This window comes from Schistosoma mansoni, chromosome 1 (assembly GCF_000237925.1).
Source record: "Schistosoma mansoni strain Puerto Rico chromosome 1, complete genome".
In the NCBI taxonomy this organism is placed as follows: Eukaryota; Metazoa; Platyhelminthes; class Trematoda; order Strigeidida; family Schistosomatidae; genus Schistosoma; species Schistosoma mansoni.
The window spans coordinates 719716-737819 of NC_031495.1; the positions used below are offsets into that span (position 1 = coordinate 719716).

Below are 18104 nucleotides of genomic sequence, written 5' to 3' on the forward strand. Positions count from 1 at the left end.
ATGAAGAACGTTAAAAGATATCACAACGGTTGATAAGTTAAAGAGAAATTGGAAATCAGAACACTAAAACATACCGTGTGTGTTAAGTACATTTGATGTTAAAAATATAAATATTGATTCGTCAGAGAACAGATTCTAAATTTCGACATTTTAATTCGTCTTCTTCCTTTTCAACTTGAAAACTATTGAACGCCTGTTTCTCACTAATATCAAATATTTAAGCATTGACCATATCCTACTTTTTCATGGGTCGATCCAAACACATTTCGATCTCGTGGTGATCACATTACTTTTACACACCACTGATTTTGAACATAAGATTTCTTTGATAAAGACTTTAACCATGTTATATCTCGTAGCCGAGTGGATGCCCAGTTAATGTAGGACGTGATAAAACCGCCAATGAGAGAGCAGCGAATTATCGAATGGAACAGTGACACACGAAAACCGTACAAGCAGTCTAGAGCGCTTATCGATCCTGCTTTCTGCCTAGCCCAGCCAGTTAAGTCCAGAACACCAATAACAGCTTTTGCGGTATGAATCATTATATTTCAAACATAATGGGTTTATATACCAAACAGACTGACCACATCGTACCAATAAAATAGAGAATAACATTTGTACAAGAGTTAGCCAAATGTGGCTGTGAATAGAGGGGGTCAGTAATTAATAGACTGGGTATAACTCCGGAATGGTACATCGTATAACAATAGTCTATAGGTCAAAATAAAGCTCATAATAAAAGGAACATGAATATAAATAGTTAAGTTAATTAACAATTATACAATAGGAAATATACGCATAATATTGGTCCATAAATGGATCCCAAAGTTACCATTCACTATTGTTATCGGGGCATAAATCAGTTATTAGATTAATCATTCATCATCATCTTAAAGTTTGGGAAAGATGTTCATTGAGCAAAATTATTATATCACATTAGCATGACGAGATGAAAATAACAAAATGATTAGCAAAATAGATTGAAATAATGTGGTACCAATCATAATGAGAACAATCGAACATTTGTAATATAGTTCAAAACGACTGTAGAAAGATATATGTATTAGAAGGGGGTTTTGTGGACATTTTAGTAATTTTATATAGTTGAAATCATGAGTCAATTGAAGCTAGACCACCATGGAAAACCTGGAAGCACTGGACGGCCGTTTCGTCTTGTTTTGGGACTCCTCAGCAGCGCACATCCGTCATCCCTCCTCGCGAGATTCGAACTGGTAGATCCTTGTTTGGAATCTCGCAAGGCGGGATAACGGATGTGCACTGCTGAGGAGTCCCAAAACAAGACGAAACGGCCGTCCAGTGCTTCCAGGTTTTCCATGGTGGTCTAGCTTCAATTGACTCATGATCTCAACTATATATAAAAATGTATATATATATATATAGTTTGTTAATTTTATATTATTTAATACATATTTGTAAATCTTTAGGTACTTAGAAGAACTTAGTCAAAGTTATCGTCGTCAAATGGAACGTTTATCACGTTCATTTAATTTAACTTATGCTTGGTTAAAAGTAACAGCTCATAGTGCTGAAGAACGTGATCGTCAACAACAAGTTAGTTAAAATAAATTAAATTGAAAATTAACATGTTATTTATTATTTTTGTAATTCATTTTCTGCTTATGATTTACATAATATCTTGAGTTTGAATGATTCATGTTATGCCCTTTATTTGTCGTTTATCAGTTATAGTTGAAATGCATTTCTACCCCTCTAAATGAAATTCGGTGCTCCATGACTGGCCTGCGTCAACACTTGACATACGGATAGGGAGTGAAGTAGTCGAACGCGTCGACGATTTCACTTATCTTGGAAGTCTGTTGAGCCCTCATTGGTTGGTGTCTGACGAAATCTCAGCACGGATTCAAAGAGCTCGTTTGACTTATGAGAACTTACATCACCTCTGGCGAAGACGAGATATTCGTCTATCAATAAAAGGACGAGTATACTGCGCAGCAGTTCGCTCTGTTTTACATTAAGGCTGCGAAATGTGACCATTATGCGTAGCAGATACTCGTAAGTTACTAGTATTTGACCACAGATGTCTTAGAAATATTGCTCGCATCTGCTGTGATCACCGGCTAATTAATAGTGAGTTTAGACACAGGGTATTAGGGAATGATAGTAAATCAGTTGATGAGGTTGTGAATCTCCATCAACTGAGATGGTTGGGCCACGTGTTACGTATGCCTGAACACCGATTACGATGATGCGCTATGCTGACTAGTATTGACAATGGTTGGGAGAGAGTTAGTGGCGGTCAAACCAAAAGGTGGCACCAGTGCTTGAAGTCACTAACTTCTAGTCTGAGCCATGTTGGTAGATGCAGACTACTTGGTTGGGGTCTGCGCGACCATCGTAACCGATGGTTGGAGACTCTGTGTGACATAGCTGAGAGTCGATCACAATAGCGTCGGTGTATGCACTCTCTGTCTTACCTTAAACCTTGAGATTAAAATTGCTTCATATCTGTCTTCCTTCCTATACTATATTCTTATATACAACCTATCTTTTATATACTACCACCACTAAATTAGCTACTTCTATGCTAACGAGGTATGCACCTTGGACCGATGCATATATGTGCCAGGTCCGACGTTGTAGCCGACTGACTGATAAATCCGTTATATTAATAATAATCATCTGATAACTGGCAATTAACTTCGAGAGTCAATTACCTAAATTCTAGTGAAAAGTTCTGATCAGTTGAATTCAAATATTTCGCATGTGAAGCAGCTATCCATCAATAACATCAAAAAATAGTAGCACAATGACATGTAATAATGAAAGTTAGCAATTTAAACCATTGGAAATCGACTTAGTGGTTTAAATTTTAGGCACTTGCCAAAAAAACCTTGAGTTCATTTCCTGATGGGGTTGTGGGATTGTAACACTGAAGAGTTCCATAATATGACGAAGCAACTGCCCAATAGATCATTATATATATATATATATATATATATATATATATATATATATATATATATATGCTTTCCGAATAACTGAATATTGCTACCATTATTCCCGTTCAAATGATTCTCTTTAGTGTTACCTTGATGTACAATGATCAGCTAAGACGAATATGTATCAGTCTAAATGGGCACACCTCAGTATTAGGGAAAATCAACCGGATGAGAAGGCCATAAAATCGACGAACAAACATTATTTGTTGTAAATTATCACTCGTTTTCAATCATGTATTTTAACTAGTTGTGTAAGCTTCAACTACGAAGTATATACCTTTGGTTCCAAAAAATCGTAGATGGTAGCGATTGATAACTGCTAACATTGTATAATGGAATATATGGATCGTCATCTTCGTTCTTCTTATCGTATTTCACAAACTATTGTAGAAAGTTTTGTCAATATTAATCATATTGGTGCTTTCATTCATTACTTTGTTTTCCACATGTATATAAATAATAATGTTTATCGAAATAATAATGAAGAATATAGGATTTACATGGTAGTGGAATGCAGGATGCGCGTTTCACTGCATTTGGGACTTGTCAATTGGATTCATGTCCATCTTGGAGTTGATGTTCACTTTGCTACTTAAACCTCTTATCTTTCACTTCAAACACCCAACACATTATCCACTTAGCTACTGTGTCCAGATGGGTATTGATTTTGATTTAATTTGTAGTGATTCTGGATATCCGATTACCGATATTTTGACTGGATTTTAATCAATTTTTAGTTGGCGTATCTGGATTCGGTAAAGATTGCTTTGATAGAGTCATTATTTCAAGTTTATCTAACAAAGAATACATATACACTGACTAAGATTGATCAATATCCAATCAAAATATCAAAGGATGTACCTAATCACCAAACTAGTTTCGTATTAATTTACTTATTGTGACAGAAAAAAGTGTACAGATGTCAACCGCATGTTACTTACAATTTTATTTAGCAGTTTACATACTCACTTGAGAGTACTTACACTGATAGAATAGAAGGGAGGGTTCTTGTTGTCATCTATAAAGCACATTACACAAAAAAATTCCATGTTGAAAGATCAATATATTTTTTTCCATAGTGTCATTTGCCGTCATGTTTGATAATGGACACCATGTTAGTACTTTAGAATCGTTCTAAATAATCAGTGCTAAAACTATTTCAAGTTTATTGCATTACCCAAGAGAGGGTATCACTGTTAAAAAGTTTAAACCAAACTTATAAATTCTAAAGGATACAATTGTAAATCCATCCAATATATCACTTTATTTATTTAATTGTTTAAACATATAAATATTAGTACAAGGGGGCACCAAATATGTATGCGCCGCACAAATCTCATTTGATTTGTGTGAGAGCTGTGATACTGCACAGGTGCCCAAACTGAAGCAGGTGGTTGTCTTAGAGGGGGGCCACACCCGGAGACTTTGACCTAAAGGTCTGATCCATAAGGCAGTGGAGCATCGTAAGGAGATGCAGTCCCATGGTAATCAGTCCCCAACAATAGGTTCATACGTCATTCGTTCCATCAAGATAATGGAGCTCATGTGCACCATTGGTTTGGAATCAGAGTTTTCCAACTCCCCTAGATGGATCCTCTGTGTTTTTAAAGCCGGTTAAAGCGTGACCATGTGAGAGTATTTCAAAGCGCCGAATATTCGGTTTTCGTCTTCTCAATTTCATAGACAACACCCCACTACGAGAAGGTTTGACTCTCTGGTGGATATTTTTGATCATACTGTACTTTTAAGGTTGATAGTTTAATTAAGGAGCATTTATTATCGTTCTGACTGACATCAATAATGTTTACAGTTTGTAAAAGTGAACTGTTCGTTTATTCCACAAGTAATATTAATGTACTTAGACAACTATGAACATGAATTTGACTGGAGAAACGTTGAAATTCTGGATTGAGAAAGCTAGGGATTCTAGAGAATTCCTAAAATCATGACATTTAGATCTGCTGGTGATCAGTCTATCTATCCATAAGGAAGATGTCAGTCAACCACTACATGGTCAGTGGTCAACCGAAAAACAGTCAACATAAATACAAAAATAAATATAGTCAACTCGATCTCTGAAAATAACTTATCACAAATAATACCCCCAAATGCCCTGATACGGCCGAGAGTGGAGAGAGTCCGCTCTCCCTCTCGAAATGCTCTCACATGGCCACGCGTATATAGCCTCTGTCATGGAAGTCCTACTCACTGTCTTCTCGTGGCGGGGCTGTTTTTTACGAAATTGAGAGGACGAAAAGCGAATGTCCGGCGCTTCAACCGGGTTGGTGGATGTGGAGTATCTTCCTAGGGAAGTTGGAAAACCCTGATTCCAAACCAATAGTGCACATGGACTCCAGTATCCTGAAGGAACAAATGGTGTATGAATCAATCGTTGGTCACTGGCTACCATTGGACTGCATCTCCTCACGATGCTGCAATGCCTTGTGGATCAGATCTTTAGGTCAAAGGCTTCGGGTGTGGTCCCTTAAGAAAACCACCTGTTTCGGTTTGGGCACCTGTGCAGTATCACAGCCCTCACGCAAATGGAGTGAGATTTGTGTGACGCAGAAATATCTGGTGCTTCCTTGTACCAATATTTATGTGTTTAAATGAAATGAATGAATCACAAATAACACCTTTAAAATGAACTAATATAACACTTAAGAAGTAACTGCAAAGCTCACTTTCATATAACTTAGGTACTGATGATTTTGTCCTAATGGATAACAAAAGCTCTGCAATCAAACCACTTAATTCAGAAAATACACGTGTTTACTTTTGATTTCATATTTTCTATTTTATTTAATCAGCATCGTATTTCACAATTAGAATTACAATTGAATGATTTAACTGCACGTATAAAATCTCGATTATTAAATTCATTGCCTGCTTCTTCGTCATCATCTGGTCAACCGGATTTAACATTAACATCTTCTCCTTTATCTTCCACCACTCCAAGTTCATCATCATCAGAATCAATAGCAACAACAACCAATACTGAAGGGACTATATCAAGTTCATCTAATTCAAAATCATCAAATTTAGTCACATCACTTACTTCTCCTCCACCATTACCTGATTTTGAAAGTTCTTTAGATTGGAATCCATGGCTTAAATCTCAACATGATGATTGGTATATGATAGTTGATGGTGATATGGTTGTAACTAATAATAATGAAGATGTTGATGATACAGAATTTGAATCCGATGATAGTTATCAAACAAATGATGATGTTTATCTATCAAGATTAGATGGTACTACTGGTACATTATCTAAAAATTATAAAGAAAAATTTAAACAAACTACAACTGGCACTACAAACTCTAAAAGTAGTGACAATAACATTGTCATCCCTGACAGTAGTAGTGTAAGTAATAATCCAAATGAATATAATGCAAAATCTTTATTTGATCCATATTTATCCACAAGAAATTATAAACATCAACATTATCATATGGAATCATCATCATCATCATCATCATCATCATTGTTCTCAGAATGGAAACAATTCATTCTTGACTTGTTATGGTTAGAGTTCAGTTGGCCTGTATGGATATATAACTTTGGAGTATTTATTCATAATTTCTGTCAAATGAATACAATGATTTTAAATGTACGTCAATGTATTTTCTGTTTATTATTTATTTATTTATTTTCATAGTTGAAAGCGTGAGTCAATTAAAGCCGGCTGAGGAGTCCCATAATAGGAGGAAACGACCGTCCAGTGATTCTAGGTTTTCCATAGTGGTCTAGCTTCAATTGACTCACTCTTTCAACTATGAAAATACTAAATTTCCACAAAACCCCTTCTGATAATGAATTATTTATTTATCTTTAGCTTCTCAGTTGGAATAGTTTTTATCGCCGAGCTATCCGAATTTCAACCGTAGTCCCCTCTTTTTAATTGATCATGAGGTTTCAAGTTCGAATCCCATCTGACATAGATTCATTTTATGGTTGAAGAATACGTAACAAACGATTAACGTTTTATAATATAAAGATTCAAATTTCAGAGAGAAACCAGGCTGAATTAAACATGTTATAATTACAATTTATTTTATTTATTTAAACACATAAATATTGGTACAAAGGGGCACCAAATATATATGCACCGCACAAATCTCATTTGATTTGTGTGAGGGCTGTGATACTGCTCAGGTGCCCAAACCGAAACAGGTGGTTTTCTTAGGGGACTACACCCGAAGCCTTTGACCTAAAGATCTGATCCACAAGGCAATGGAGCATCTTGAGGAGATGCAGTCCCATGGTAGCCGGTGACCAACGATTGATTCATACACCATTTGTTCGTTCAGGATACTGGAGCCTATGTGCACCATCGGTTTGTAATCAGAGTTTTCTTGCTCCCCTAGGTGGACCCTCCGTATCCACCCTCCCTGTTAAAGCGCTAGGCATTCGCTTTACAGCTCCTTAACGAGAAGGCCGTAAGTAGAACTTCCCTGGCAGAGTCTGTATACGCCTGGTCATGTGAGAGCATTTTTCGAGGTAGAGCGGACTCTCCTCACCCTCGGCCGTTACAGGGTATTTGGGGGCATAATTACAATAACATTGGAAGTAATTTTCATCTTTAACCCAACAACAGCTTGGCAATGTTGGAAGACTTGTTACCCTGATTTGAGGGTTTTATGTTATTTTTGACCTCTCAGTATTACTCATAGGAAACTACACACGAACTGAATCTTTGATTGCTAGGAAGTCTTTTTGAAATTAATCAATTTTAAGAGTTTAAATAGGTGCACTTAGAAGCTATAACCGTCAGTAAAGTTCATGATTTTCAGAATTTTGAAACATTTATCAGTAATGGTGATATAATGAAAACAATGTATTATATCGAACTTACTACAGTTGGTTATATTGTGGATCATTAGATTCCGACTTAGCTATTGAAATTCGATCATGCACTTACCACGGGATCCGAGATATAGTCCTATTGGTTTGAATTCTTCATGGAATTGTCATTCAGCACCATTCAGCTATTTTATAACGTTAGATAAAACACTTATTCAGTTTATTTTTTATTTATTTAAACACATAAATATTGGTACAAAGGGGCACCAAATATATATGCGCCGCACAAATCTCATTCGATTTGTGTGAGGGCTGTGATACTGCTCAAGTGCCCAAACCGAAGCAGGTGGTTTTCTTAAGGGACCACACCCGAAGCCTTTGACCTAAAGATCTGATCCACAAGGCAATGGAGCATCGTGAGAGATGCAGTTCCATGGTAGCCGGTGACCAACGATTGATTCATACACCATTTGTTCCTTCAGGATACTGGAGTCCATGTGCACCATTGGTTTGGAATCAGAGTTTTCCAACTCCCTTAAATGAACTTTCCGTGTCCACCAACCCGGTTAAAGCTCCGGACATTTGCTTTTCGTCCTCTCAGTTTCGCAGAGAACACCCACTTAACGAGAAGGCAGTGAGTAGGACTTCCCTGGCAGAGGCTGTATGCGCACGGTTGTGTGAGAGCATTTCGAGAGAGAGAACGGACTCTCCTCACTCTCGGGCCGTACCAGGGCATTCAGTGATCCCTTATTTTAAGAAATTGTTTAGTTTTAGTATAAACTTTATTTTTAAAACTGTACAATCTTTTCTTCTTCAATATATATATTTAGATATTCAGTCTGGTATTACTTCATCTCATATTGGCATCAATAGTTCATTTTCTAATTTATTGGATATGGCTTAGACCAAAAAATCTTATGTTGAGTAAATTTGATACAGAATTACTGTTATCTAGTTTATATCAAGTATTATATTGTAGAAAAAATCATCCAAATTTTAATAGTTGTATTGTATATTTCAATTCAATGAATTCGACAACTCCGACCCATCATCTAGCTCATTTACTTCCTTCAATCAACATTAACACAACTACTACCACTAATAGTAATTATGATAATGATAATCCTCATACTACTGATAATGTCACTGAACATCACGACGACGAATATGATAGGAAGCGATCTTTTGATAAAGCATCCAATCTTATTCTTACCAATACTATGATTACTGCTACTAATGATGATGATAATAATAATCTTCATACTACTGATAATCTTACTGAACATCATGACGATGAATATGACAAGAAGTCTTTTGGCAAAGTATCCAATATTATTCTTACCAATACTATGATTACTACTACTACTACTAATGGTAATAATAGCAGTAATAATAATAATACTAATAACATTACAGTACCAAAAGTTCTCACTTGTTATCAAATGAATGAATTATCTCATATATACAAACCAACTATTGAAATGACTTATGATCATTTGATAATTAAAACTGATTTAATTGATAATGATTGTTCAATCAAAGAAATTCATGGAAATCCCATTGTTACTAATGTCAATGATCAATGCATGAATAATAATAATAATGATGATGATGATGTTCATTCATGTTGTTTAATAAAAGAGATACAAGTTAATAAAATTGAAGTAAGGGATATTTTGGAACTGGTTTTCTTTTCTTTTTACCCAAACTTTTTATTGTATCTCATTCAAATGTATATTTGAGAACTTTCGTCTAAATTAGAGCGAATAGTTTCACGACGCGCTATTCTGACTAGCGTACGGGATGGTTGGAAGAAAGTTAGGGGCGGTCAAACCAAAACGTGACATCAGTGCTTGAAGTCACTAACTTATAGTCTGAGCCATGTTGGCAGATGCAGACTACTTGGTTGGGGTCCGCGTGACTATCGTACTCAATGGTTAGAGACTCTGTGTGACATGGCTCAGAATTGATCACAATGGCGTAGGTGTATACACTCTTTATGTTCTCTTAAACCTTAAGATTAAAATTGCTTCATAACTCTCTTCCTTCCTATACTATATCCTTATACACAACCTATCTTTTATATATTACCACCACTAAATTAACTATTTCTATGAATTTAGTGTTCATCTTGTTGTGCTAACGAGGTATGGCAACTTGGACTGATGCATATATGTGCCTGGTCCTACGTTGTAGCTGACTGACTGACTGAATTGTTTCAAAGTATTTGGGCACCGAGTTGATATTTCCTTCAAAAAGCTTGGAACAGATTGCCAGGTGAAACGTTGGATTTACTTCAAATTCATTTGTTGAGATTTTACAAATATAATATTCCTATTTAAATTTATATTTGTTTAGATGTTACATTAAGCTAACATATTGAAATGAAGCTCCGTGATCTGAAAGTAATACATTCGCTATAATATTTGAAAGTAATCAGGTTCGTTATCTGACTAGGTCAAGATTTCAAACTACTAAATAGTCCTATATAGTCAGTCAATCATAGTTATATGACCTAAAATAGTTTTACGTTATTTCAATTTGACGTAGCACAACTTACTTACTTACGCCTGTTACTCCCAATGGAGCATAGACCGCCGACCAGCATTATCCAACCCACTCTGTCCTGGGCCTTCCTTTCTAATTCTATCCAATTGTTATTCATTCTTCTTATGTCTGTCTCTATTTCGTGGCGTAATGTAGTCTTTGGTCTTCCTCTTTTCCTTTGGCCTTCAGGATTCCATGTGATCGCTCGTCTTGTGATGCAATTGGGTGACTTCCTCAATGTGTGTCCTATCCACTTCCAGCGCTTCTTCCTGATTTCTTTCTCTCTGACAGTAGCTTGCTGCTGATAGTGTCTGGTCAACGCATCCGAAGTATCTTGCGTAGACAACTGTTAATAAACACCTGTATCTTCTGCATGATGGCTTTCCTAGTTCTCCACGTCTCCACCCCATATAGTAGAACTGTCTTGATGTTTGTACTGAAAATTCTGACTTTGGTGTTGGTTGACAGACAATTGTTTTGAGTTCCAGATGTTCTTTAGTTGTAAACGTAGCACAACACGTTGATGTAAAATTCGAAAAATGAATAAGAAATAAGTCAAAATAACTGTAGTAGCAATGATAATGAGAAAGACTGAACACTGAAAACATGGTAGTCTCATAATAATATAGAAACAACTGTCCAGTGCTTTCTGCTTTTCATTGGTTCATCTGTTTAAATCAATTTTTTATATAAACCGTCTTTCAGCATTGTCTGATAGATTATTCTGTTAAAGTATTCATACTGATTCAGTTTCTTTGGTTATTAACCTAATTTATACCATTGGTCTACTAAGTTGTTGACTATTGAACTGAGCCGCTTAGGTTAGTGCAGACTACATGCTTGTGGTTCACGAGTTAATATTGGGTGACATGGCTTAGAATTAGCTAGAATAAGGTAGATGAATTCACTTTTTGTAATCTTCTGAGTGTTGAAACGATCTTATGTGCTTTATATTCCATAAATTCATTCATTCTTCTCAAATGATCTTGTCTATGCTTATTGCTTGATATTACCACTGGTAGTGTTACTACTACTTTGGAATTTTTTTCTAGAATTAGAACTACCTATGCAGGTACATATGATATGGCAGCTTCAATCAGTACACATATCTGCCAAGTTCTATATTTGTTTTAACTGACTTAAACTAGAGAATTATCGAAAACCAGTTTCAGGATATGAAATTACTCAACAGTTCACATTCACAACTCATTCATAGATGGAATCCATAATTTTCAAGATTCCTCAGTGAATGCGTCTTCTATGCACCATCACTGACTTGGAATGTTATATTATAAGAAATTTATGTTATTTCATTACAATATCAAATTTAATCTTTACTGTAACCCTTTCTCTTTATTTTTAGGATAATGGCATCTCTTCTAGTCAAGGTAAATTTGATCCTCAACTTAAACATGTACCATCATTACTACAACTGCCTACAATTTACTCTTCATCAGACAATAGTCAATTCAATAAGGATGAATTGAAGTGTGGAGAAAATGGTAGGCCATTGTTTATTTGACTTGATTCTATTAAGTGCTTTACATTTAGACGTGGGTTGTTTTCCTTTAAAAATGACTGAACCTGGAACCCATTACCCACCAATATAAGTGCTGGAATAGTACATACTAATTTGGTGATTCTTAATACCCACCTCTTATACAACAGTTACCATAATAAGGATGAATTAGTTTCCTGTCGTAAACCTAAATACTTTACACTGATAGAGATTCGTAAATTCACTCATGAGTATGAAGGATATATGTTGTTGTTCTTACAACGAAAATAAGTTTATATTGTTAATTTACGAAACTACTATTTCAATTTGGTGTGGTAATTGTTTTCCATGCAACACACTATTTTGCCCTCAAACGCCCTGGTACGGTCGAGAGTGGGGAGAGTTCGCTCTCCTTCTCGAAATGCTCTCACACGGCCACGTGTATACAGCAAATGCCAGGACAGTCCTAATCACTGCCTTCTCGTGGCGAGGGTGTTGTTTACGAAATAACGAATGTCTGGCGCTTTAACTGGGTTAGTGGACACGGAATGTTTAACTAGGGTAGTTGGAAAACCCTGATTCCAAACCAATGGTGCACATGGGCTCCAGTATCCTAAGGGAACAAATGGCGTATGAATCAATCGTTGGTCACCGGCTACCATGGAACTGCATCTCCTCACGATGCTCCATTGCCTTATGGATCAGACCTTTAGGTCAAAGTCTCCGTGTGTGGTCCCTTAAGAAAACCACCTGCTTCAATTTGAGCACCTGGACAGTATCACAGCCCTCACACAAATCGAATGAAATTTGTGTGGCGCATATTTATCTGGTGCTTCCTTGTACCAATATTTATGTGTTTAAATAAATAAATAATAAAATACACACTATTATTGTAGTGTATACATATGGGCGAGAAAGGTTTGGCGTCAGTTCTCCGTTGATGCGTAACTTTTACCTGTATATTACAACTCTGAAAGTGCAAGGAGACTTACATTTTTGTAATATTTGACTTTCAACCAGTTACTCCCAAGTTCGAACCCCGATTCATTTTGAATAACATAGTTGTGATGATTTTAATGTCATAACTGATTTCCTACGTTTTAGTTTCGGTATCCAGATTAAAACTTCAGTGTGTCTACGAGAACTAATGATATTAACTAAGTATATTTTGAGTCGGACGTGTTCGAGTCTATAACCTAGTAGTTGATATCCAGGTGCTCTGACCATTAAGTTACCACTCTTAGTCGTTCGTTTCGACAAATCCGTCAGGATTACTTTAGTTTGTTTTTATCCCATCTGTATAGTGTTGAGCGTCATCGACAGTGATATCGTCAGAAAACTTACATAGGTGTTTTAATGTTTACATATTTGTAAACACTTTTAGCTAATAAGATACAAATATCAGTCTATTTTTAGCATCATTCCATTCTTAATGGTTTAAGTGTGACACTTACTGACATTCTATACAGTATTATTAGTACTGACTTAAGATAGAAGTATGTTCTATAATCAAATATTCTACTAATGTCAAATTAGCCCATTCTATTTGTCTTCAAAGACTAATAGTTAGACTCGAACTCAGTATCTTTCACTTCAAACACCACCACGTTATCCACTTAGCTACTGAGTCCTGATAGCCACTTGCTTGTGCATTGGGGTGAAGTTTAAATTCACCTAGTATTGTTTGTTTGTATCTTTTATTTATAGATTGTTCACAATCATCTATTTGTCAATTGAATGAATTCTTGCCACAGGAATGCAATAAACCATCATGTAGACCATCTCTTAATCAAAATAATAATGATCTAGAGGTAAATATTGATAATGATGTATTTATTAGTGATAACAGTTTAGATGATAAAATCGGTTTATTGTTATAGACAATGGCCCCCCAATTCCCTGGTACGGCCGAGAGTGAGGAGGGCCCACCCTCTCGAAATGATCTCACATGGCCACGCGTATATAGCCTGTGCCAGGGAAGTCTTACTCACTGTCTTCTCGTGGCGGGGATGTTGTTTACGAAATTGAGAGGACGAAATGCGAATGTCGAGCGCTCTAACCGAGTTGGAAGACACTGAGGGGGAGTTTAAAAACCCTGGTTCCAAACCAGTGGTGCACATGTTTTCCAGTATCCTGAAGGAACAAATGGCGTATGAACCAGCTTTATTTCCAACCTACTCATGTACTAGCAATATATATATATATATATAGAGAGAGAGAGAGAGAGAGAAAAAATTTCTGAGTAGTGACCGACGCCTTATTTATATATTGTTTTATGGTTCTAATCAAATACTATCAATTAAATTGGGATTTGGCGACAATTTTCAATGATCGAATGTCGCGTGCTCTATGTTGATACTTTATATGATTAGAAGTAGTCGATGGCTAACCCTAGACCTAGGTTTCATTGTCATTTGGCATCCGCTAGCAAGTATAGGAAGTCGATGGACGAGGCAGGGAATCTTTATCGAATAAGGTAGTTTGGAGATGCATTATGTACACTCTCCTACTGACTACCTTTGTGGGTGATGATGATTAATGTACACTAATGCACTGAAAGAATAGTAGGGAAGGTCAATCCAATATATGGATCAGTCCATGAAGACACTGACTATTGGATTGATCCATGTTGATAGGTACAGACCATCTGATTGCCTTTCCCCGTGATTATTGTAACCACTGGTTAGATACTTTAGGTGATATGGTTTTAAAATCATTCTTCATGACACAAATGCATCCACTCTTTGTCTTCCCTCAGATCTTAAGTTCTTAAATTCTTTATCACTTCTTTCTATTTCGCTAATTTAGATTTTCACCTCTAATCGTACCTTAGATGCCTAATATTTTCTGTTCCCATCAGTAATACCATTACCATCTCTTCTACTGTGAAATTCATCCTGAAAATTTCATCTTGCTATTCTAATTAGATATGAAGACCTGAACTATTTTGTATATGTGCTAGGTTCTATCTTGCATTTGGCCGACTGATATATATTAGCGTTCGTTTTCTAAGGGATAGGGTCGCTAACCCACCGTGCCTAACACTCCTCCTGTATACAGGCTTGGAATCTGCAGTAACCCCAGAGGGGTTCCAGGCGGAGTTTGTTATATATCAGTCAGTCAGCTGCAACGTAGGACCAGGCACATATATGCATCGGTCCAAGTTGCAATACCTCATTAGCACAACAAGATGAACACCGGATTCATAGAAATAGTTAATTTAGTGATGGTAATATATAAAAGAAAGGTTTTATATAAGGATATAGTACGGGAAGAAATACAGGTATGAAGCAATTTTGATTTCAAGATTTAAGGGAAGATAAAGAGTGTATACACCTACGCCATTGTGATCAATTCTGAGCCATGTCACCCGGAATATCCAACCTGTAAGGACGGCTCGTTGGTAAACTCTAGGAAGCCTTAAGAAGCCCAGAAAGAGCCGGACTTATTCCATCCAATCACCGCTAGGGGAATGTTCTAGAATGTCGACGTGTAGCTTCCCCATTGGATGGATAAGAATGACCCCTATGTGCCTATTGGTTGACCGAAATGATAATTTACATTCAGCCAATAACTATAAATACATGAGATTTCTGTACTATATTTTGACACTGTTTTGGGGAATAAAAGTTCCTACTTACTAGTCTTTTGTCTTCTCTTTGCGACGTTACGGGTTCTATCGTTCAAGTAGTCTATTAGTACGCGGCATAGTAAGAAGCAAAGCTCTAGATATAACACAACCATTAGTTACGATAGTTACGTGGACCCCCACCATGTAGTCTACATCTACCAACATGGCTCAGACTAGAAGTTAGTAACTTCAAGCACTGATGCCACCTTTTGGTTTGGCCGCCACTAACTCTCTCCCAACCATTGCCAATACTAGTCAGCATAGCGCATCGTCGTAATCGGTGTTCAGGCATACGTAACACGTGGCCCAACCATCTCAGTCGATGAAGATTCATCACCTCATCAACTGATTTACCATCATTCCCTAATACCCTGTGTCTAAACTCACTATTAATTAGCCGGTGATCACAGCAGATGCGAGCAATATTTCTAAGACATCTGTGGTCAAATACTAGTAACTTGCGAGTATCTTCCACTCTTAATGGCCACGTTCAGCAGCTGCAAAGTAATACAGAGCGAACTACTGCGCAGTATACTCGTCCCTTAATTGATAAACAGATATCTCGTCTTCGCCAGAGGTGACGTAAGTTGGCAAAAGCCAAATGAACTTTTTGAATCCATGCAGATATTTCGTCAAACACCAACCAATGAGGGCTCAACAGAATTCCAAGTCATCGACGATTTCGACTACTTCACTCCCTATCCTTATGTCAAGTGTTGATGTAGGGCTGTCCTGGAGCATCAATTTGCATTTAGAGGTGGAGAAACGCATCCCAAACATCCTGGCATTATTACTCAGTTCTAAAAGAAGACTCTGCATTTTGTCAGTGTCTTCACCAAACAGGACTGTGTAATCTGCGTATTCTAAGTCGATAAGTAGACCTCCTGGTAGGAGATCGATTCCTGATATATATATATAATCTGTTCATGTGCTTTTTTCCCACAATCATTTTTAGCCCCACCTCTCTACATCAACTCATTTGGTAATGAACTCCAATTTAACGCCACCAACATTGATCAAAAAAATTTCGAAATCAATGAATAATAACCATAAGAGAAAACATAAAAGAAAACGTGAATTAGATAATAATGGATTTATGTAAAAAAAATTTTATTTTCTCTCTCTCTCACACACATATATTATGTGTATACTATCACAAGTTTAACATGTTTTTTTTGTAAATGTATCTTTCCATGTTCTCTCTCTCTCCCTCTCCGCTCCCCTCTCTCTTTATCTTGTTTAAGTTCCCCCTCCCCTCTCCCTCCCTTTATCTTGTTTCTATTTTTAGGTTCTTATTCTTTCTCTATTTTGTGTATATGTATTTGTGTCAAGTACACTTTTGTGTTTATTTGTGTATACTACTGTTTATTCATGCCTTCTTTCCATATATTTTAATTATACATATCAGATCTGAGATATTATCTTAATTACGAGAATCTGTTTTGTTGTGTAATCTGTAGAAAAAACACTCTTCATGATCTTTATTCTTACTATTATCATCGAAATATTCAACATTCCATAATGAGATCTCTTAATGTACCACGTTTTGTTCTTCAATGTTGGGTTTTGTTAATTTGACCTAGTTAATAATCTGATCCATTCTACACTTTAGTTGTTGTTGTTGTTGAGGGGATGGTGAAGGATGTGTATAATTAACTTTATCCTCCTTCTCCTCCTCCTCCTCCTCCTCATCATCATCATCATCGTCATTTACTTTTTTTGTGTTCTTATTTTGTGTAGGGTAATGGTCTTTGTTTATATTTTTTACAAATGCTGTTTTTTCGTGTTTTTTCTTTATATGTAAACATTTACTTCTTGTGTATTTGCAAGATTTCAGGGTGTTTTTGTTCTGTTATCAAAGAATAAGGAAAAACAAAGAAGTCCACCTAATTCTTTTTAGAAATGATGTACAATCTAAGTGAATATCAATTTCATATATATCTTGTAAATTATATAATTCCAAGAGTTGATTGTTTTTCATTCCATCCATATTCAATTCATTAGGTAAGTAAGATCGTTACTTAGTGATCATTATCATTACCAAGATTTGATTTGATAGTTGTAAATAATTGTAGTATTGAGTAGATTGTCAATAATAAAGTAATGATATAAGATGGTGGTTGGAGCTGGTCAACAGGAAATCCTGGGCCCGGATTTCGTGCTATTCGGCACTCGTCAGCAAGGTGTACCTGTAATCTTGAAGGAACTGGTGCTCCCTGATGGATTCATCTTACCTCAACATAGTGCACGCAGTGTCGAGCCACCTAGACTATTGAGCTATTCGAGCCGCGACCGACAACATTCGATCAGCACTAAGAAGGACTTGACACACATGGCATTGATCACCACCCAGTGATCAATCAATTGTGAAAGTAATGATATATTTGTCATATCCTAGTAGCTTCTGGGTTCGAATCACGCGAGTGGGATCGCCTTAACTACTCATGCGATTTTTTGTGAGCAGAGACAAAGAAATACGCTTAGTACTTACGACGGATTCCTCTAACATCGCCATTAGATCAGTTCGCAATAGCAGGTAAATAGAAACTTGCAATCACCAGATTTTCTCTCTGAAAACTGAATGCATCGCGAACAATGTATATGATCCTCATGAAAGAATTGTTAGGCGTTTGACTA

General features: G+C 36.5%; 1 protein-coding gene across 1 annotated transcript in view; it reads left to right on the top strand.

Moving 5' to 3' along the window:
• Positions 1-17436, top strand: part of Smp_092950 (hypothetical protein) — a gene marked incomplete at its 5' end in the record, with an annotated part of 52215 nt that extends 34779 nt beyond the window's left edge. Inside the window, 6 exons of the mRNA XM_018792910.1 lie at positions 1449-1575; positions 5795-6598; positions 8622-9455; positions 11702-11840; positions 13544-13647; positions 16423-17436. Coding sequence (XP_018647475.1) covers positions 1449-1575; positions 5795-6598; positions 8622-9455; positions 11702-11840; positions 13544-13647; positions 16423-16569 — 2155 coding nt within the window. The 3' untranslated portion in view covers positions 16570-17436. The remainder of the gene's footprint in view (positions 1-1448; positions 1576-5794; positions 6599-8621; positions 9456-11701; positions 11841-13543; positions 13648-16422) is intronic.
• Positions 17437-18104: the final 668 nt, after the last annotated feature.